This window comes from Elgaria multicarinata, chromosome 11 (genome assembly GCF_023053635.1).
Source record: "Elgaria multicarinata webbii isolate HBS135686 ecotype San Diego chromosome 11, rElgMul1.1.pri, whole genome shotgun sequence".
NCBI classification, from domain to species: domain Eukaryota; kingdom Metazoa; phylum Chordata; class Lepidosauria; order Squamata; family Anguidae; genus Elgaria; species Elgaria multicarinata.
Window position 1 is genome coordinate 27,759,900 of NC_086181.1, and position 22,730 is coordinate 27,782,629.

At 46.3% G+C, this 22,730-nt stretch overlaps 1 protein-coding gene and 1 pseudogene across 1 annotated transcript; one reads left to right on the forward strand and one right to left on the reverse strand.

Moving 5' to 3' along the window:
- Positions 1-1,558: 1,558 nt before the first annotated feature.
- On the reverse strand, positions 1,559-11,783 carry LOC134406038 (sulfotransferase 1C1-like; annotated as a pseudogene).
- Positions 11,784-16,710: 4,927 nt separating this feature from the next.
- LOC134405634 (dickkopf-like protein 1) lies at positions 16,711-22,525 on the forward strand. The gene is made up of 4 exons (XM_063136876.1): positions 16,711-16,858; positions 19,430-19,546; positions 20,287-20,376; positions 22,193-22,525. The coding sequence occupies exons 1-4, from the start codon at positions 16,721-16,723 to the stop codon at positions 22,523-22,525; spliced, it is 678 nt and encodes a 225-aa protein (XP_062992946.1). The 5' UTR covers positions 16,711-16,720.
- Positions 22,526-22,730: the final 205 nt, after the last annotated feature.

Genomic DNA, 22,730 nt, shown 5'->3' on the forward strand with positions numbered 1-22,730 from the left:
TTTCCCATTGCTCTGCTCTCAGCCCAGTTGTTTCTTTTTCTGTCAGTGTGGCTTTATTTTGGGTTAAGAAAGTGGGCATAGCTAGGGGTGGATCCCAGCGCAGGGTAGGCACGGGAATGCAGGGCAGGGGGTGAGCCTAGTAATGACCGCCATAGTGATATAAAAGTCTGAGGCCGTAGCTAGACCTAAGGTTTATCCCAGGATTGTCCTGGAGTCAAACCTGTTCATCTAAGTGCCACACAGGGCATCCAGCGCTCAGGCAGGGGCGAACCTGGGATGATCCTGGGATAAACCTTAGGTCTAGCTACGGCCTGAGGAACAAAAGTAAGGGCAGTTATTATACCACAGAAACTCAATGCACTATAGCAATGCATCTGCACTGCTACAGGTTTTCAAAGTTGTGCAGAGTTTCCAGATAAAAAAAGGTTTTCCCGGCTTTCCCAGTTTCTCAATATTTGCTTCCCGTTCCTACTGTCTGACGATGGCGCTGCAATTTTTCTCAGGCTGGATACCCCGTGCTCACTCCTGCCAGGTAACTCTTTCAGTTCTGCTTCACAGCGGCAATGCTGCTGGGTTTGGGAAAAATCAGGAGGCGAAGTGTCGTCGTATACACACGGCCTGGGTGTGCTGCTCTCTATTGTGCAGAGCTCCCCACTGACACTCCTCTCATGGAACTGATGGTGTGACTCCTCCAGAGGTGCACATTGCAAGGGAAGAGAAGGGAGGTGGGCAAACATTTCCGAATGAAGGTTGTTGTTGTTACTGGTGGACATCTCAGTGAAGAACCCCTGAATAGCTTTCGAGCATACATGGTGTTCTATGGAACGTGGTTGGCAGGAGCTACTCTAACTCAAATTGGGATTGGAGGATGAAGAGGAGGCAGTAGCCCAGCTTACTACCTCTTTAAATGCATTCTGCCCCCTATCTTCACCACCCCAACCCATATTTCCCATGCATCCAGAAATTCCTCCAGCCCCAGAAGAGGATCCCATTCTCAACAACAGCCAGAATGTGGCTGAAGTTACTAGAAGGATGTGAGCTGGGAACTTTTGAAGAAATTTCCACCATCAGTGTAAAAGGTAATCTTCACTTGTATATTTTATAGCAAAGGTAGCCCTGACCATTGCTACAATGGATGTATGGCCTGGTTGGAGTCCACCAGGAGAAGAGCCTTTAGTGTGGTGGCCCCTTCTCTTTGTAACTCCCTGCCTCTGGAAGTCGGACAGGCGCCAATGCTGTGCTGCTTCCGGCACCTCCTGAAAATAGTTCTGTTGTACCTTTATTCTGATGTTCACCGCTCCAGCATCTCTTTTAGATATGGAGCAGAAGATAAACATCATAAATAAACAAATAAATAAATAAATAAATAAATAAAATAAATGCTTCAGTGAAGCACAAAAGAACAGCAGATCTATTTCAATCCCAGCAGCCAATGCAAACCAGCAATGAACAGTTAAACTTTGAGAGACTTTGAAATCCCTTATTTTATTAAACGTGGCTAAGATTAACACTCTAGGCATGTTTTATGCAAGTATCCACGAGGGTCCCGGAAGGGCCCTTATAGCTGGGTGCGGAAGCTCAGGCCGCTGCCCTCCAGCAGCTGGGCGCTGACATCATCTAGCCGCTCACTTTGAGCCACTGTGAAGTGCTCCTTCCAGTCTCCGGTGATACCTGCGGGAAGGGAAACAAAAACTCGGCAACCTGGTTGGTTTGACATATAGCTTCTTTCCCACTCTTTTAGCTGAGTCAGTTTTAGACTTTCGATCCTCAGCAGATCCTTTCCCATACTAACTGGCTTGTTTACGTTCCCTGGACTTCCGTCACAGAGTGCATTGCAGAGGATTCTGCAAGATATCGCTGGGACATCAATAAACTTTTCTACACATTTCTTGTGCACTCTTCGTTCCCTACGCACGGTTGTTTATTGTTTTTTTAGATGACATCATGACCTTCCAGTTTGGTTTCTTTCGGTGAGTTTTCTTTAGGGCTGTGCACAGTCCCGCCGATTCGCCTCGGAGGCTGTTTTGGAGCTCCTGAAACAGCCCCGATTTGACTCAGGTTGCTTTGGGGTTGCCCACCTCACCTCAGCTCCAAAGCTAGGGTGACCATATGAAAAGGAGGACAGGGCTCCTGCAGCTTTAACAGTTGTAGAGAAAAAGGATTTTCACCAGGTGTCATTTGTAGGCAGACAGCATCTGGGGAAATTCCCTTTTCATAGCAATACTTAAAGGTGCAGGTGCCCTCGTCTCTTTTGTATCTGGTCAAGAGGGCAGGACTCCTGCAGCTTTAACTCTTATGATAAAGACAAAATTTCACCAGCTGCTACATGCATTCAAATGACACTTGCTGAAATTCCCTTTTCTATACAACTTTAAAGATACAGGAGCCCTGTCCTCCTTTTCATATGGTCACCGTACCAAAGCTGAGGCAAAATTCGGGCCCCTCAAGGTGACTCAGGCTTGTAGGTCCCTGGGTGCCAGCCATGCAGCCGGCACCCAGGAAAGCCAGTAGCAAGGCTGGGTGGGAGTCTATTGGACCCTTGACTTCTTGCTCCCTCTCTCACCACTCCCTTATTGCCCCCTCACCCCCCAACCCACAGCTGCTGCCGCCAGGACTTACCCGCTCACCTGCCGCCACTGCCACACCACTGCTGCATCACCGCCGCCGCTGCATCGCTGCCATGACCAGGAAACGGCGTCCTCCTGAGAACCAGGCCTCAATTTCAAGATATCACGGGGGCTCTATTTGAGTACATCTATGGTTGCAAACTACGGCAGCCACAAAGGGGCATTTTCCCTTTATGGCCGCTGAAATTTGCAGCCATAGATGTACTAAAACAGAGCAACCGCAATATCTTGAAATCGCAGCCTGGTTCTCAGGAGGAGGCCTGCCTTTCCTGGTCGTGGCAGTGGTGGGCAGCAATGGTGGTGGAAATGCGGCTGCATGATTTCCTCTTGGGTATTTGTGCAATCCCCAATACTTCTAGTTATTTTGGACAGCTGCTAGCTCTCAGTCCTAGCTAGATGGGCGAAAAAGCCCGTCTAGCCAAAATTGGTGAAAAAGCCCATCTAGCTCCTTCCATTCTGCACTGGAAGGCCTTAAGCCTTTGAGTTCGGAGGCTTACAGCTATCCTGATAGGATTGCACCTTCAGTCCTTTTTCTATAATCTGAGGGAAGGCTTTGACAAATATTTCTGCATATGTCCTTGGTTTGTATATAAAATAAAATCATGCAATATTTGATGGAAATCCAATATTTCATCTTTCGTGAATTTGAGTTGGTACATCACTTTTTCTACTGCAGCTATTTACCACAGCTTCATAGTAACATTGCAATGTTAGACGTTTTGCAGTTTTCCAACCGTTAAACTATCACCCTGTGACTTATCATCACCAGAAACACAATTAATTCCTTAGATATCACTTTTGAATGTTGTTCTTCCCATATTGTTAATAGAGCTGATGTCAATGTAACATACAAGAATAAAAGAAGAGCCCTGCTGGACCAGACCAAGGGTCCATCTAGTCCAGCATTCTGTTCACACAGTGACCAGGAACCCACAAGCAGGACACGAGTGCAATAACACCCTCCCGCCCATGTTCCCCAGCAATTGGTGTACATAGGCTTACTTCCTTTGCTACTGGAGGTAGCACATATATAGTTTGGTGTGTGATGTTTACAATTTCCAAGAATATTGTTTTCCCAAAATACAATAGGACAAACAGATATAAACCTTGCCGATTACAATTTCTCCATTTTTATGCTTTTTTTTTTTGCATTTTTTATGCCCACCTTTTCTCATGAAAGGTGACACAGTGTGATCAAAAATGCTAGATGGCCTCGTGGTATAATTAGCCATTGGGTTTGCTTTCATGGTCTTGAACATCGTGTGTTGCACAATCTGGTGCAAAACTGTTTCCGGAAGCTCGACACTGAGAAACTGAGCTATCTTTTGGATTTCCCGGGCTGGATCCTAGGGAGAGAAAGGAGAGACAGTTGAGGGAGGGAGGGAGGGAGGAGGGGAGAGATTGTCATGAGGAAATGTGCTGTGTTTGTTTATTTCGTGCTAACATAAGCAAATCCCACTGGATCAGGCCATAGACCACCTAGACCTCATCTACACCAAGCAGGAGATTGCACTATGGTATGAAAGTGGTATATAAAAGGCAGGAGCCACATCAAGCAGGATATAGCACTATGAAAGTGGTATGAAAGCGGTATATGGTATGTGTCAATGGGCCCCCACAGTTGTCAGTGCACTTCAATATCGCTATAAAGCAGTAGTGTGGCTCCTGCCTTTTATATACCGCTTTCATACTGCTTTCATAGTGCAATAAGAGCCTCATGTGGTGCAGAGCGGTAAAGCAGCAGTTTCTGCAGCTGAAACTCTCCCCACAGCCTGAGTTCGATCCCAGCGGAAGCTGGTTTCAGGCAGCCGGCTCGGGTCGACTCAGCCTTCCATCCTCCCGAGGTCGGTAAAATGAGTACCCAGCTAGCTGGGGGAAAGGTAATAACGGCCAGGGAAGGCAACGGCAAACCACCCCGCTATAAGGCCTGCCAAGAAAATGTCAGCGAAAGCTGGCATCCCTCCAAGAGTCAGTAATGACTCAGTGCTTGCACGAGAGGTTCCTTTCCTTTTTCATAGTGCACTATCCTGTTTGGTGTAGATTAGGCCCTAGTTCAGCATTATGTTCACACAGTGGCCAACCAGCTGCTCATGGGAAACCCATAAGCAAGGCATGGCTGCAATAGTACCCTCCTGACCATGTCCCCCAGCAACTAGTGTACATAAGCACACTTCTTCTGAGACTTGAAGTAGCATGTAGTCACCAGGACTAGTAGCCATTGATAGCCTTCTCCTCTAGGAAATCGTCCAATCCCTCCTTTAAAGCCATCCAAATTGGTGGCTGTCACTACATCTGTCATAACGAATTCCATAGCTTAACTACGTGCTGTGTGAAGAAGTCCTTCCTCTTATCTGTCCTGAATCTCTCGCCAATTAGCTTCATGTGATGACCCCAAGCTCTACTATTATGAGAGGGAGAAAAATGTCTTCCTTTTTCACATTCTCCATGCCATGCATAGTTCTATACACCTGCTTGATTGGGGCATTGCTGTCAGAATCATACAGAACCAGAGTGGATTAGTTGGAAACAATCCAGCAGCAAAGTTCTTTTGTACATTTTGTACACTTGTGTTTGTGTGTGTGTGTGTGTGTGTGTGTGAGAGAGAGAGAGAGAGAGAGAGAGAGAATCATCAGATGGGGGGAAATCGCATTTCACTGCCATTGTTTTCCTCCCCGCTTCTATCCCACAACACTTCCTCTTTCTTTCCACGGGGAAGAAAGAGAAAGCAAGCAACGACCACGTGACCCATTCAATGGGCATTTTTATCCCTCTGCTTCTCCTGCACGCAGTAGGGAATGCCGGCGCATTTAGTTACAGCTGAAAAGGTCGGGTTTTCCAGGTCTTTTTTTACAAGAGGAAAATGAACAGAAGGGGTGGGAGACACGTGGGAAGCAGATGGTGTCATCAAAAGAACCCGCAAAAAACCACAATGAGCGTGTAATAAAACACTTGTCTGATGACGCTCAGAGAGAGAAAGAGAACGAGAGCGAGACGCTTACCTCTTTAATGTCTTCATAAAAGAGGTAGAGAATCGGGTGACGGTCCTTAGCCTCCCACCAACCACGGACGTGATCAAACCAAGGCCCCCAGCAAACTGTAAAGAACAGATGAATGAACTATGACATCCTGGTCCACCTACCCACTTCCTTCCCACTCCCAAATATAGCCTGTAACTTCAGGGATGCCAGGAAAACAGTGATGTGTTTTGGAGGATCACCAGGGCTTTCCTTGATGAGTGGTTTGCCCCGGGTAGATCCGGAGTGGCGGCAGGTCATCTGCATTGCAGAGCCGTCCAGGGGCAAACCCCCGAAACTCCGCTTTTAAAAAGTTGGCTACTTATCCTGACTTTTTCCTCGGAGCAAGGCGCAGACGTGCATTTGCCGTCTGTCGCCTTGCTCCGGTGTTGCAACAGAGGCATGGCTGGGACATTGGCACCCCGTGATTGGACAGCATGCCATCCACCAGGGAGGGGGCGGTCCATCTCCATGCCTCTACAGAACTGCAAAATTGCGCACTTGACACAAATGTTAAAAAAACCCAAACCTTAAAACACTGGTAAAAAAGGGGGTGAGGAGTTGACTTCCCCTTTCTTTCTGGCTGTGAGGAGGAGGACAAGGGAAGCACCGGGGGTGCAAGAACGGGGCACTAAAGGAAAAGAAAAGAAATTTAAAAAGTGGAGCGAGGCTCGGGTGACTTGGGAAGCTTCAAAGACATTTTAAAATGGAATGGAGGAGGCGCTAGCGCTGGTCCTGAGCTGCCGTGCGCGTTTGCACCTCCACTCCCATAAAACTGAGCTAGCTCCTTCGTGTTGTGCAGGCAACACGAAAGGAGCGCGAATGCGAGAGGTTGAGAGATCGCTGGGCCAATGCGCCTCTGTCAAGACATGGCCCCAGTCTTCCCCCTCCTCCGAAGATTCATCTATCCTCCATCGCCTACTATGCTGACTCAGAAGGCCCCCTTTCCCTCCTCTATCTAGAGACTGGGCTCAGGGGTCCAAGTGGTCTCTCCTTGGGCTCCTCTACACCAAGCAGGATATTCCACTATATATAAAAGGCAGGAGCCACACTACTGCTTGTAGTGGTATTAAAGTAGGGTGACCCTATGAAAAGGAGGGCAGGGCTCCTGTATCTTTAACAGTTGAACAGAAAAGGAAATTTCAGCAGGTGTCATTGGTATATATGGAGAACCTGGTGAAATTCCCTCTTCATCACCACAGTTAAAGCTGCAAGTGCCCTGCCCTCTTTTAAATCTGGTCACTCTAGTTTAGCTCCTGCAGCTTTAACTGTTGTGATGAAAAGGAAATTTCACCAGGTGTGACATGCAGACAAATGACACCTGCTGAATTTCCCTTTTCAATACAACTGTTAAGATACAGGAGCCCTGTCCTCCTTTTCATATGGTCACCCTAATGAAAGTGCACTGCAGGATCTACACTACTGCTTTATAGTGGTACTGAAGTGCACTGACAACTGTTGGGGCCCATGACACCTCTACACCAAGTAGGATATAGCACTATGAAAGTGGTATGTGGTATGAGTCTTATGGGCCCCAGCAGTTGTCGTGCACTTCAGTACCACTATGAAGCAGTAGCGTAGATCCTGCAGTGCACTTCAATACCGCTATAAAGCAGTAGTGTGGCTCCTGCCTCTAATATACTGCTTTCATAGTGGAATATTCTGCTTGGTGTAGATGAGCCCCTTGACTCTTTTCTCCTGTTTTCCTATTCTCTCTCTCTCTCTTCCTCTTCCACCTACTCTTCCCTGCAAGAAAATTCTCCAGAAACTGGTCCCAGGTTCCTGGCTCCGGCAAGCTCTTGTTCATCCGGAGGAAGTGGAAATAGGAGACTGCAGAGTCCTTGGCGTTCCGGGCTCCGTAAATGATCTGCAGGAATAGAACAAAACCAAGGGAGAACCAGAGGCCAAGCTACAAGTCCTCCACCCTTCCAAAGTCCTTTGTGCAACATTCTTCCTTGTCCCCCCACCCCACCCCGCAGTGCCTAATTAAAGAAAGAGTGGAAAATGCACCATCTCGTCTCCAACCTATTTGGAAGCCACAGACCCTGAGCGCCCCAGCCCACTCTTGAGGATGTGAGAAGTTGGAGCTATAATTAGTAGGGAAGGGGAGGCACTCTGCTCATGCTCAGAGGCACTCCCTCACTTGCAATTTCACATTTTCCTGAGTGCAGGCTTTAGTCCTGCGGACAGGTTCCAAAGCCAAGCTGTGGCCAAATGAAATACTCAGTCCACACCAGTGATGTAGTGTAGGGTGACCATATGAAAAGGTGGACAGGGCTCCTGTATCTTTAACAGTTGTATTGAAAAGGGAATTTCAGCAGGTGTTATTTGTATATAGGGGGAACCTGTTGAAATTTCCTCGTCATCACAACAGTTAAAGGTGCAGGTGCCCTGCCCTCTTTTAAATCTGGTAACTCTAGTATAGCTCCTGCTGCTTTAACTGCTGTGATGAAGATGGAGTTTCACCAGGTTCTCCATATTAGGCTGACCATACGTCCGGATCCCCCCAGACAAGTCCAGAAATGGGAGGAAAATCCTGCATCCGGGGGGAAAAGTAATAATTTATTAAAATGTCCAGGAGTTCTGGATCTCTCCCATGCCGCTCTGGCCCTTTTCTTGGCTGGCATGATAGTGCCGACCAAGGAAACATCCAAAGTGGCACAGGGAGGGGGGAGGTTGGGAGATGCACTTCCGGAGCAGCTGGAAATGTGTCGTCCTCCCCTTCCCAGAGACGCTCTAGCTCTTTCCTTGGCCTGCGCAATTACCCTCCAAGCCTCTGATCTTCAATAAAATGTACTTGCAGGGTGTTGATTTTAACTGCATGTAATAAAATAAGGCAGGAAGCCAAAAGTGATGGGCTGCCAAACTAAACTCTCTGTGTCGGCTTTTTACTACTTCTTCTTCTGTTTTTTTTAAGGGAAAATGTATTTCCTTGCAAATGTATTTCCACAAAATGAATGGATTTGCTCCTTCTTGTTTACTCTCAATTGTTCCCATTTTGATGGTAAGAGAGGGAAACCTTAGAATGACCAAATGACGAGCATCTCCCCTAGGAGGGAAGGTTACAACAGCTGGGATTGTTCAGTATGGAAAAAAGGAGGCTAAGCGGAGTCATGATAGAGGTCTACAAAATTATGCCTAGTGTGGAGAACGTGGATCAAGGAGACATTTTTCTCCCTTTCTCATAAAACTAGAACCCAAAGAATTAGAAAGTTTTGGTGTTCTCTAAAGCTCGGAAGCAATACAAAGTTGTCCATATAAAATATCTAGGCATACAAATGCAGAGCACTGCAGCTTGGTCTGAATAAAGAAGGCAGACAATTAATTCAGCAAATTCTAGTCAGCAGCTGATCCTAAGATTCCTTTTCATGCAAGGTGGTCAATTTATCCCTTCTGCAATTCAAACTTACAAAGCTAAGACGCTGGCCCAACTTTCTTACGGTATTCCTATTTGGATACTGGAATTTAATGCCCAAATTGAAAGAGTGCAATCTGTATTTCTTAGAAAACTACTGGCCTCCCTTCCTGTGTGGGGAACGCAGCTGTTTATCTGGAAGTGGGTATTGGATCAGTTGAATGTAAGGCATGGATCAAGGCCTTTAAATGGTGGCTACAGCTACATTTCCTTGCAGCTCCTGGTAGCTGTCTCTTTTTATTGCTGTCAGATTCCTATGTCACTCATTGAGTGAGAGGGATGGAGAAGAAGCTACATAGGCTGGGTTTCTTTGTGGAAGTTGTGGGCAACTATGGGCTCCAGAAGGCCCAATCTCTTGTTGTTCAAAGACTAATAGATCTAGATCTACAGCATTTAAGAACTGCTGCTAACAAATCCTGCTCTCCACTGCTCTGCAATAATTTTAATAACTATGGACTCACTGCAGCTTCATATCTGTATGCTTTAACCATTCCCAAGTATAGGAGAGCATTTACCCTCACTCGCTTTAATGTGTTGCCATCAGCATTACTAGAAGGACGATTTAGTAAAATCCCAGTTAATGAACGGATATGTCCCTGTGGTTCTGGAGCAATAGAATCTGTTGAACATGTCATTTTGCACTGTGACATGTATGAGGAATGCAGAAAAAGTTAATCTTTCCTTTATTAACAGCCTTTTCTGGATGTAGCCCCACAACGTTGGTATTAATCTGTTTAAGGGAGGTGTCCTCCCATATTACTGAAAGGGTCTCTAAGTTTCTCATGACCTCAATGCAAATTAGAAAAATAACATTGCAAACCTTCTGAGAGAAGCAACTCACCAAGCTGTATTTTGTTTTTATGTCACTTTTTATCTATCCTTTGTATGTTTTGGTGTTGATTTTGCTGGTCTGTGACCGTAATAAATAACAATGAATGAATTCTTTCTATTAATTTGGTGTTTTCACTGTGACTCCTTTACTTCTGTGTCTTCAAATTCTGTGTCTAAATATGGTTCAGTCCATTTATAGCTAAATCAAAGCGTGCGTGTGTGCGTGCGTGCGTTAAAAGTATGAGATTTCAAGTTGACACACAGAAAAAAATGACATATCAACTGAAGCTAGCTAAAGGCAAAGTCAAAACATCTGACTTATAAAACATTGGCAGGATTTTATTCTATATACTGATCAGAGACATGTATATGTCAAAACCTTTCCTCAGATTATGGGGAAAGAGACTAAATGTAAGCTTGACATACAGAAGAATGATAAAGAAAATGTCTAAGCAGCCCACAGATTCCACATACGTTTTGGACTGTAAAGTAAAGCTGAAAATATGAATAGAGGTTAAGAGATTATCTCGACACAGTCTTACCAGGGCTTTTATCCTCACAGTATTCCCACCATTGTGATGCACTCCTTCACACACGACCAAGTGATTTGGAATTGAAAACTTCCCTTCTTGGAAAGGCCCCATTGTGTTTTAATGACACAGTACCATCTAGTGGTGGAGAGATATATATCCTGGATAATACCACATGATCTATGGTGTTTTTTTTAAAATGCGCAATTTCCAGGGGATAGCGTGTTGACAACATGTGTGTAATGGACCTGCAAACTTCCACAAGCAGCCAATCACAAGCATGCAATAAATCACTCATTTAAAGATGCTCTAAGTGTGCTATGCTCTACCAATAATTCAATTTAAATTCAATGTATTTCTTTTTATTTATTTCCTTTCTTTTTATTCTTTTCTTTTCTCCTTTTTTGTCTATTGATCTTGTTTTTGAAAACTAATAAAATCTTTTTTTTTTTAAAAAAAAGAGAGAGTGTTTTCAAGTTCCAAAGAAAGACCAGAGCCAGGAAGACCAAAAACCTGCCTGCACTAGCCTTCACCCCCCTCTCCACAGCCCCCCTACACTGCCTAATGATTTCCTCATCTTCTAGTCTTGGAGCACAACTAAAAGAAAAAGAACTCTGCTTAGGTCAGGAAACTTGAAAGAGACATTGAGATCAAAGCTTGGCTCAGATTAAGCCCCGCCCTCTCCTCAACTTCACTCATAATTGGCCTCACCTTGCAGTTCTGTTCCCAGAAGGCAGGGGGCAGCAACTGGACCGGGAGGTGAGTTTTGAGCGTGCGTGGAGAGGGCATTGTCTCCGCCAGTTCCAAGCCTGCAACACCAGAGGAGGAGATGACATTCAGCCTCATGCTGAGAAACCATTCCGCTCTCCCTCACCCACCATCTCCCCAAAGCAGTACCTGTTTACTCACCGAAGAAGAAGGGCTTTGGAAGAAAGAGGTCAAGGAAGGGAATCCGTTCGTAGGTGGGCCCCCGGGCACATTCCTGAGCATCTCCTCCATGCTGGATCATGTCCACAATTTCTTGGATCCAGGTTGTCCCTAGCGGGACCGAATTGGAGAAGAAATGTGGAGATCCTGAAATTCAGCCAGAGGCCCTCAGGCTCCCAATGCCCATATCTTTTGCCCCCCATGGCTATGTCCCCACTGCTCAGCCAGTCCCAGCCCCCTCATTTTTCCTCTTCCTTCCCCATTTACCTGCTTTGGGGTAAGTGCAAATGAGGAGATCATCATACTGGGCTTTAAAACCCTGCAGAGTATCCCAGTTGTCCACAGTACTCTTCAGCAAAGAGATTCCTTCAACCTCCACCAGCTTTTCACGCGTGATTGACTTGGGATCCCAAACCCGCAACTCAGATTCCAGATTCATCACCTAGAGAGGCAGGAAAACGATCCCACAAGTGGATTGTACCTTTCAACTTCAAACAACCAACAGTGCCATTCTCCATGTCTTCATAGACTCATAGAATAGTAGAGTTGGAAGGGGCCTACAAGGCCATCGAGTCCAACCCCCTACTCAATGCAGGAATCCACCTTAAAGCATCCCTGACAGATGGTTGTCCAGTTGCCTCTTGAAGGCTTCTAGGGTGGGAGAGGCCACGACCTCCCTAGGTAACTCTGGTTCCATTGTCGTACTGCTCTAACAGTCAGGAAGTTTTTCCTGATGTCCTGCCAGAATCTGGCTTCCTGGAACTTGAGCCCATTATTTTGTGTCCTGCACTCTGGGTTGATCGAGAAGAGATCCTGGCTAGGGTGATCATATGAAAAGGGGGACAGGGCTCCTGTATCTTTAACAGTTGCATAGAAAAGGGAATTTCACCAGGTTTCACATGATTCCCTGTGGTTGCACAAAGGAATTCTGATGAATCTTTATCAACATACTCTGTTATTGGGCTTGGATAATATTTTTACTGGGGCTTGACTGCTGTTCTCTCCCTAACAAGCAAATTGGTTTCAAGCTTCTTCCAGCTGTAGGGTGTCCATATGGAAAGGAGGACAGGGATCCTGTATCTTTAACAGTTGCATAGAAAAGGGAATTTCAGCAGATGTCATTTGTATATATGGAGAACCTGGTGAAATTCCCTCTTCATCACAACAGTTAAAGCTGCAGGAGCTATACTAGAGTGACCAGATTTAAAAGAGGGCAGGGCACCTGCAGCTTTAACTGGTGTGATGAAGAGGAAATTTCAACAGGTTCCCCATATATACAAATGACACCTGCTGAAATTTCCTTTTCAATACAACTGTTAAAGATACAGGAGCCCTGTCCTCCTTTTCATAAAGTCACCCTAATCCTGACCCTCCTCTGTGTGACAAGCTTTCAAGTATTTGAAGAGTGCTCTCATGTCTCCCTTCAGTCTTTTGTCACCTTCAGCCCTGTAGCTAGCCTTCCTTGTTTGGTGGGGTAGCCACATTTCTAGGTGGGGCATTTTGATGGGGAGAGGTGTATAATACCAGCCAATCCTCTCAATAGTGGAGACTATGGGCCTGTTCAGATGACACTTCAGGCTCTGTGGTTAGTGAAAGTGTGGTTGTCTGGGGTTAGCACTAACCACAAGCCATGCTGTCGCACACAACACTTTAAGACACTGTTAGAAAACAACAAACCCTGCTGCAGACAGTCCGACTGTGGTTAGTGAGTGAGCAGGGTTTAGCAAAACACAGCACACGGGACACCTTAAACCCTGCTGCTTAACCGAAAGCCTCAACCAGCAGGGTTTAAGGTGTCTTCTGAACAGGCCCTATGTGAGGACTAGGCCAGGGGAAGCGAAAAGCGGTGACTTCCCCACTTACTCCTTCTCCATGAAGAGAGTGTATTAACTTACACTATGTAAAGGGTCAGGCTAACAGAATATTTAGTATGAACACCAGGAATTAAATGACAGGCATTGTTTTGCTTTCATAAGAAAAGGGGATGTTAAGGATACAGCGAACAAATGGAAGCCAAAAGGTGCAAAGCAAACAAAATAGTTTATGCCACAACGCCAGAGTGCTTTTTATATTGTATTTTGTATTTGTGTTTTTAGATTGTTGGTTGTTTTTACGCTGTTCATGATTTTAATTTTTGTGAACTGCCCAGAGAACTTCGGCTATTGGGCAGTATAAAAATGTAATAAATAAATAAATAAATTTTAAAAAAAGAAAGAAATGAGCTTGTTTTCTCAAAAATTCAGTTTTCATTAGGGTGACCAACTGTCAGGATTTCCCCGGATTTGTCCTGGTTTTTGTTCTTTCCATGGTGTCAGGGGGGATTTTCTATAATTTTCAATAATGTCCTGGAATGACACACCTTCCCCTTTAAGGCTGCCATTAGCATGGCAGGAGGGAGTGACATGCTTTCTTGAGGCACGTCATTCCCCCACCCCGAGCTCCAATTGAGGTCTTAAAGGGGAAAGTGGGTCATTCGTGGACATTATAGAAAAGGCCCCAATTGGAGTGGATGGTGGTGGTGCAGAATGAAATCCTTTCCCCTCCTCCACTCCAATCGGGTTCTTTAAGGTGGCGGGGGAATAACGTACTTTCTGCAGGACTCAGAAAGCTGCTTCCCCATACACACACTAGGTGTCCTCTTTTTTGGTTTCCCAAATATGGTCACCCTAGTTTTCATCTTATATCATGACAACATCAATACAACAACAACAACCGCGAACGAACCAAAAACAAAAATACAGATTTAGAAACAGTGAGAGCACATTACAGTGCAACCACAGCCAGGTATTTAAGGAGAGTGGTGCTGAGAACAATATGCGTAACTTTCTTGTTGAAGTCAGTGAGAGTCCGCCCTTAAGGGCTCGATCCTATCCGGATAATTCACAGCCCCTAAATTCGGAGGCTGACGACTATCCAATGCAGGGTAGGAAAAGAGTGGCCGCTTGTTGCTCCATCTGCCTTGCGTTTCTGCTTGACGGGCGATTTTGCCTGTCTAGCAGTAGTACCTCAGAGGAGGAGGGGAGGAGGTTGGGGCGGCCACAGAAAACTGAGTTAAGCAGCTGCCCTGGTTTCCTGCCCACTGTCCTGAAGAAGCCGGTCTGAAGCCAGCCACTTTCGCTTATCTCTTTGGGCAGAGTGCCCAGACTGGGAAGCCCGCCAAGAATCAGACAACACAGCACTAAACGATAAACAATAATGTGTATTCACACACGTTAAACACCAAATAGAACAGTCTTTAGTGCTCACGTAAAGTTCCAAGCCAATTCCAAAATACCAATCCAGGGTTCAAAAGGCACGAGAGAGCAAGTCACCAAAGTCCATAAGCCAGTCCAAGTTTCAAAGGGCAGGAGAGAGTCACGGGGTCCAAGAAGTCCAGAGTCCAAAACGATCCAACAGGAACACGGCACGGTCAAGGGTACACGGTCCAGAGCTTCTCCCAGGCAAACCAGATAAGCTCTGACAATTTGCTGGCCTGCGCACTGCTACCTAAATACACCAGCTCAGCCTCACAGCTGTTCCTTGTTCAGCTGGCGTTTATTAGCAATCCGCTTGGATCGGCGTAAAGCCTCCTTCTCTGCCCTTTGCTGTTTGAACGAGGGCACGTGTAACAAGTCTGTTTGCTCCTCTTCTAAGTTTGCACTGGATGAGGCCTCTGCTGGCTGTTGATCAGCCAAGCTGGTACTGGGTCCCGCCTGTGGCTGCTCATCCCCAGAGTCCTCATCCTCAGAAAACTCACCGTTCCTCACACACCCCCCACCCCCCGGGAATGCCCCTTTCCCTGTCTCTGTGCTCCATTTCCAACCACAGAGGTAGACGGTACAGTTGTCTCAGCCCTGGCTATGAAGGGGAGGGGCAGGGGATGTCATTTGTATGCATGCAGCGCCTGGTGAAATTCCTCATCACATCAGCTAAAGCTGCAGGAGCCCTGCCCTCTTTTGTATATGGTTACTCTAGGATAGCTCCTGCAGCTTTAACTATTGTGATGAAGAGGGAATTTATTTATTGTAAACCGCCCAGAGAGCTTCGGCTGTGGGGCGGTATATAAATGTAATAAATAAATAAATATAAATAAATAAATAAATTATTGTATTTATATCCTGCCTTTTTTCCTCCAAGGCACCCAAGGCGGCATACATAATCCTCCTCCTCCTCTCCATTTTATCCTCACAACAACAACCCTGTGAGGTAGGTTGGGCTGAGAGTCTGTGACTGTCCCAGAGTCACCCAGTGGGTTTCCATGGCCTAGTGAGGACTAGAACCCAGATCTCTTGACTCCCAGTCACCAGGTGCTGCATGCATACAAATGAAATTCCCTTTTCAATACAACTGCTAAAGATACAGGAGCCCTGTCCTCCTTTCCATATGGTTGTGTATAATGGCTAACTGCTTGTAACACAATAAACTGACTCTGACTCTTTCCATATGGCCACTCTACATACCTTCCTCCAGATTTTATATAGGCACCCATATAAAATCATTACTCACTTTTGATTGCAGGGCAGCGGACATACGGCTCTTATTTCTGGAAAGAAATGGCAAGTATAAAATGAATCAAGGAAAGCAAAGTCCACAAGGCAGGAGTCGGGTTGCAGCCCCTTGTAGTTGCCTCTTAATTTGTGTAAACATTACCTTCAAAGTGGTGAAAGGAGCCAAGGGGGCTCTGCTTGCAAGACATTTATTTACTTATTTTATTTTATTTATTACATTTTTAAACCACCCAATAGCCGAAGCTCTCTGGGCGGTTCACAAAAATTAAAACCATGAAGAGCATAAAAACAACCAACAAATTTAAAACACAAATACAAAATACAATATGAAAAGCACAACCAGGATAAAACCACATAGCAAAAATTAATATAAGTTAAAATATGAGATTAAAACAACAAAGTTTAAATTTAAGTTAAATTAGGTGTTAAAATACTGAGTGAATAAAAAGGTCTTCAGCTGGTGACGGAAAGAAAATAATGTAGGTGCCAAGCGAACCTCTCTGGGGAGCTCGTTCCACAGCTGGGGTGCCACAGCGGAGAAGGCCCTCCTCCTAGTAGCCACCTGCCTCACTTCCTTTGGCAGGGGCTCACGGAGAAGGACCCCTGTGGGTGATCTTAAGGTCTGGACAGGTACATATGGGAGGAGGCGTTCCTTCAAATAGCCTGGCCCCAAACTGTTTAGGGCTTTGAATGTTAGTACCAGCACTTTGAATCGGGCCCAGACCTGGACTGGCAGCCAATGAAGTTGTAAAAGGACTGGCGTAACGTGGTCTCTGGAATAGCCAGCAGGGGCGGTGCTTGTGGAAATACACCCCCACCCCTCAGATCTTTCCTTCTGCTTCTGTCTTTTGTGCAGGCCTGGCTCACACAACCACAGAACCCGGCAGGGATGCTGCTCCTGCCGCTGGTATGGGGATTATGGTGCCTGACTGCTCTGGAGCAGGGGGGCCCTGCATCTGCTGCCTTTCTTCCCCCCAGCGTGGAGAGACTCTTCCAGGAGTTTAACAACATCTTCGAGCAAAGTCAGGTAAGGAATGATGGAGTGGGGGAGGGTGTAAGGCCCCCTCTCCGCCCCCAGTTAGAAGGGATGCTCAAACACTGTCAGGACATCAGTTACGTTCTCAGAAGCTGTGATGTTCTGCAATAAGGCAGGATCTTTTCAAAGGACGGGAGGATGCTTGCGATAAGCGATATATCTGGCAGTCGTAGAGAAGACCAGCCTGTCCTTCACGTTCCAGCCCATATATGACTTCTCCTCACGCCTCCCAAATCAACATCTTTTTTCCGCTAGTTATCCCCCCTCCCAGTTCCCTTTTCCATTGTACATCACATCATTCTTTGTTTTGGTCCATACACCGTTTTTATAGTCCCCACCCACCCTGGGAGTGAACACATGCAAGAGAACATTTGAGCAGTGGTTTTTATTATGGGAATTCTGAATGGAACCACTTCCCAACTTTTGTGACTCTAAAAAATATATTTCTTGGAGGTTTGCAAAGAAATCACTCATCTTGTGGAGTCCTGGTTTCGGGCCTAAAAGCTGGTTTCGGAGACACATGGTTCTAAATCTTGGGGGACTCCTCCCTCCTCAATTTGCATAATGAAATTTGAGTTGAGAAATCTGCACATTGTGGAAGCATCCACCTGGCAAATCCGTTCTCAGGAGTATTTTGGGGTGGCGGCATTTGGTCCTTGCAAATTTTAACTTGCAATTTGTTTTAGCCTTTGTGCTGCTAAAAACATTACACTGGCTCTAAATCTGCTTGCCTGCCTTGTTTCTCCCATTTATAGTGAAGCTTGGCCTGGAGAGACCCATCTGTTAATTACGTGTGAAGTAGCCTTTTATCTGCCCTGAATCTGTTGCCCATCCACTTGGGAACACAATATCCGAGGCAGTAGGCCTGTGTGCACCAGTAGCTGGAGAACATGGGTGGGTGGAAGGGGGTGCTGTTGCACCATGTCCTGCTTTGTTGGTCCCTGGTCGACAGCTGGTTGGCCAACTGTCCGAACAAGTGCTGCACTACATGGACCCTCGGTCTGATCCAGCATCAGGACACTTCTTATGTTCTTATGTCTCTTATTCAGTCAAGTCCACCTGCCCCACTATTGTCTGCACCAGCTGTCTCCTGGGGCCCTCCAGATGTGTTAGACTACAATACCCTTCATCCCCAGCCAGCATGGCCAATGGCAATGGCTGTCCAGGGTTTCAGACAGGGGCCTTTCCCAGCCCTATCTGGAGAGACCAGGGGTTAAACCTTGGACTTTCACCCTTGGAGCATCTCTACATTAGGGGGAAATTGTGCTGCGTTACTGGAGTGCTCCTTTGCGCGATTGTGATGGGCTCCATTATATGAATGGATAGGGTGACCATGTGATTTGAATTGCTGGCCACCTGGTTTGTAATTGAAAACTTTCCCACCTTTTGGTCCTCATAGCCTTGAATGAGGCAGTGCCCTCTAGTGGATACCTTGTAGTACAACTTTGGCTGTACATGTTAGGAAATTCTGTGATATTTCAGAAGAATTGGGATAGCCCAGAGTTTTTTTTAGAATGGGATAACCAGGGGAAGGCACAGGAGATGTGCAGGAGGTTGACAACGTCATCTAAAGAACCTACAAACTTCCATGAGTGGCCAATCATGAACGTGCCACATATCACTAGTTTAGAAACGTTCTTGGTCTGCAACTGACTTCTGGACCATAATTTATTTATTATAATTTATTTATTTGTTAGGTTGATACCTGTCTTTCCTCCAAGGAGCCCAAAGTGGTATTCATGATCCTCCTCCTCTCTACTTTATCCTCACAACAACCCTATGGGGTAGGTTAGCCTGAGAGATAGGGTTCATCTACACCAAACAGATATTCCACTATGAAAGTGGTATGAAAGCGGTATATAAAAGGCAGGAGCCACACTACTGCTTTACAGTGATATTGAAGTATTCTGACAACTGTTGGGACCTATTTCACATACCTTTTACTGCTTTCATACCACCTTCATAGTGTTATAGCCTGCTGGTGTAGATGTGTCATGGGCCCCAACAGTTGTCAGTGCACTTCATTACCACTATAAAGCAGTAGTGTAGATCCTGCAGAGCATTTCAATACCACTATAAAGCAGTGGTGTGGCTCCTGCCTTTTATAAACCACTTTCATAGTGGAATATCATGCTTGGTGTAGATGAGCCTTTAGTGACTGGTCCAAAGTCACCCAGTGAGTGTCATGGCTAAGTGAGGATTAGAACCCAGGTCTCTTGAGTCCCAGTTGAACACTCTAACCACTATACCACACTGGCTCTCAATTGGATGACCCTGACTTCTGTGCTTTATAGGAGAGGGAGAAACAAAATCTTTCCTTTCATCTGCTTTCTTGAGAGGGCCACAGCTCAGTGGTAGAGCACTTCTTTCCATGCAGAAGGTCCCAGGTTCGATTTCTGACATCTCCATGTAGGGCTAGGAAAGAATCCTGCCTCAAACCCTGGAGAGCCGCTGCCAATCCGTGTTGACAATACTGGGCTAGATGGACTGTCTCACTCAGTATAAGGCAGCTTCCTATGTGCCTCTGCATCATAAGGAAGGATCTATCTTTGTCCTATGTAGGAAGCGCTGGAGCCCTCGGTGGACATCAACCATCTGCCCTCCAACTACCACAACGAGGAGAAGCAACGACGGAAAGTGGGGAATGCCACTGTGTACAGCCACCGTGAAATCAGCAAAGTGAGTGAGCTACTGGGGGGAAATGGGGCATCCTCGTTCTTTAAGCATTTGAAGCCATGGATAACCACATTCAGCTCGGCTCATTGATTGGTGTACACCGTATGGAGCCTACAACTCCTGTATTATTCCACTGGATTGGCCAGCCCTTTCTCCCATCAGGGCTAGGGAGCCATTTTAATTCCTTGCAATGCTACATCGGGGGAATTCTGGGAAATTAAAATGGAGACCCGAGTCATGTCTGCTGCCAAATAAATCCACCAGGACTCACCCACATAAGATGGAAGGGAGGGCCTGCCAGAGGCCCTCTGTTGAGGAATTCCTCTCAAATACAGAACTAGCCATGGTGTAGACCAGGCATGATTCAAATCTTCACCCTGCCAGTCCCTTCTCCTAGGTTGGGTTTTAACAATGCTGTGGGGTTTGTTTATTTATTTATACCTTTTAATATAGTAGAATGTCTAAGCTGTTTTAATTTACTTTCCATATTGGTTCCCTGGGTTAAGGCAGTCCCTATCTCAGCACCACCAGATCCTAGGCCTGGGGGTTACAGTGCTGGTGTGGGCGCTTCCCACACCATCTGGGGAACTCCCATGGGAAGCCAAGACAACTGTTACCATAGGTTTGTGGAGTTTTGGCTACAAGAAGAAGTTTCGCCAGCAGCTGAGGGACCTAAGACTCCGAATGCTCATTCCCTTGTTCCACAGTTCCCCCTCATCCTCATGTTCTGTCCATGTCTGCAGGTGACCGATAACCGTACAGGCGATATGGTGTTTTCAGATAAAACTGTGACCTCTATCGAACAGGGAGAAGTCCACCCAGATGAGGAGAAGGTCAGTGTGAATGCAGGTGGAGGATGGACCTGTTCATCTGTTGCCAGCCAGATTTCGGCTGTGTTGCTTACCCAATTTCTGTGTGTGTGTATTTGAGAGAGAGGAGAGAGAGATAGATAGATTATATGTTAGATTCTAAAACAGGGATGCGGAACACCTGGCCCTCCAGATGTTCTTAGACTGCAACTCCCATCAGCCCTTGGCCAGCATAACATCTGGAGGGTGACACATCTCCAACCCTGTTCTAGACTTTGTTCTGCTCCAAGCGGCAACCTGGTGAGCTGATCTGTTGGTGCATGAGCCATCCTATCCTGCTCTGCTGCTTTGAGCAGCGAGCCTGCAGGGAAAATTGTTCCCCAAAATGCCTGTCCAGATGTTATAAGAAATACTGCTGGGATGTCAAGGCCAAACAACATGTGATGCTAAACATATATTTGAACCCCCTGCTTAGGATTCTCCTTGTTGGTTTATTTATTTATCACTAAGAGAGGCCACAGGAAGCCCTGATGTGAACCTTTTCCCCTGAAAATTGCCCCCCATAAGCTGCTATTAGCTCTCCCAGCCCATCACTATGCCTTGCAATTAGCAGCTTTGGGGAGGGGGGCAGTTTTTAACGAGAACCCCCCCCCCCCATGTGACGGCACAGAGCTGAATTAGGGCTCTCTGTGGCGACTGTTTTAAGAAAGGGTAAGGAGACTAGAACCCTAATCATGGGATTCAAAGACACATTTTGCACCATGTCTAGTTTGTCCCTACGTATCTCTTTAAGGAGGCAACAACTCCCCTCCAAAATCAGAACCTTAATTGGAGCACTAACCAGGGGGATATGAGCTGAAATGGGGAGGTCTAACAGGCTGGACAAGATATTCCTTATCTGTTCCTTGGACACACACTCTGGGGTGTGGGGAACAGCCAGTGCATACAATTTCTCCTAGACTGCACTTCCCTCCCAGAGAACCCTAGGTGAATCCTGAATTTCTCCTGCTCTGTCCCACTGAGGCATTCTTTCCCGAACTCAGCCATCCCTCATCTGGTGCCCTCCAGATTGGTTGGACTACAACTCCCATTATCCCACAGCCAGGGACTTGTGGTCCAACATATCTGGAGGGCACCAGGTTGGCAGCTAAGAACTCATGGGTTAACATAAATGGAGGCTTGCGGGATCATTAACTCCAGTGTTCTGTTTCCAGTAATGGGAAGCCAAAGGCCTCTGGGAAGTTTATAAGCAGCTACTAGTCATTATGGCTAAAACCTACTTCCAGTATCAGAGGCAAAATGCCTGTGTACACCACTTGCTGGGGCACATGGAAGATGCTGTTGCATTCTTATCTTACTTGTAGGCTTCCAAAGGCATGTGGTTGCCCACTGTGTGAACAGAAACTAGTGGGCCCTTGATTTGATCCCGCATAGCTCTTCTTACGTTCAGGGGCTGAATGCTAAAACCTCCCTTGCTGTCTGTCCCCTCTCCAACATTAGACCCCGAGGTATACTGCCACTGAATATGGCAGTTTCGTTCAGTGATCCTGGTTATGAAGTTCGACTTTTATGCTCCATGAATTTGTCCAATCTTTTTATTAAAACTGTAGCTCGTGAGTCCCCTCCTTTCCCCTCCTGATCCACTAGATTCAGCTTTCTCTGTTCCAGGAATTCCTCATTCGCTTCCTCTGATCTCCACTTTCCTCTCCCAGAGAACTGAGGAATCTGGAACCCCAGACACCCCCTCCCTCCTCCCCATTCTAAGCATAAGTTCTTCTCCGATTAATTCACACAGAGGTAATATTCCCCCCTCCATTGCATTTTGTCTGTATCTTTCCAGGAGACAAAGCCGGTGGCTAGTCAGGAAGAAAAAAGTCCCGAGGCAGACAGGCCGAGCCCTGGGCTCAGATTCATCAACTTGGGTCTCCCCCAGCCTCGGCCTCGGCTGACTTTTCTAATCTTTCGTTTGCCCCAGCATCTTAAGAGTGAGGAGATGCCTGAACCCAACTTGGTGAAGGAAGAGCCAGTCAGTGATAGGAGGCACAGGTTGCTGGCCATTAGGAACGGGCTTCTAACGGCCCCCCATCCCATCAAGAAGAAGGCCCTCACTTTGAACTGCACATTTGTACCACGGAAGCACCGCTTCTTTTTCCTATGGTGGAAGAAAATATAAGGCAGAGGGGAAACCTCACTGGTCTTGGGAGAATATCCTGGTTTCCTCGGCCGCATCCATAGGGTTGTAGGGAATCCTACTAAAGGAGGGGAAATGGTTTCTCTGAAAATCCTGAAATAAAAGTAATTCCCTTTCAAAACAAATTCCAGAGATGAGTCATTTGTAGTTTTATTTTAGTTAAGTTATAGAATCAGGATCCCACTAG

Coding starts and splice junctions, on each gene's coding strand:
- LOC134405634 (XM_063136876.1), top strand. CDS start 16,721: ATGCTGCTCCTGCCGCTGGTATGGGGATTATGGTGCCTGACTGCTCTG. Junction 16,859..19,429: donor ACATCTTCGAGCAAAGTCAG/GTAAGGAATGAT, acceptor TGTCCTATGTAG/GAAGCGCTGGAGCCCTCGGT. Junction 20,377..22,192: donor TCCACCCAGATGAGGAGAAG/GTCAGTGTGAAT, acceptor GTATCTTTCCAG/GAGACAAAGCCGGTGGCTAG.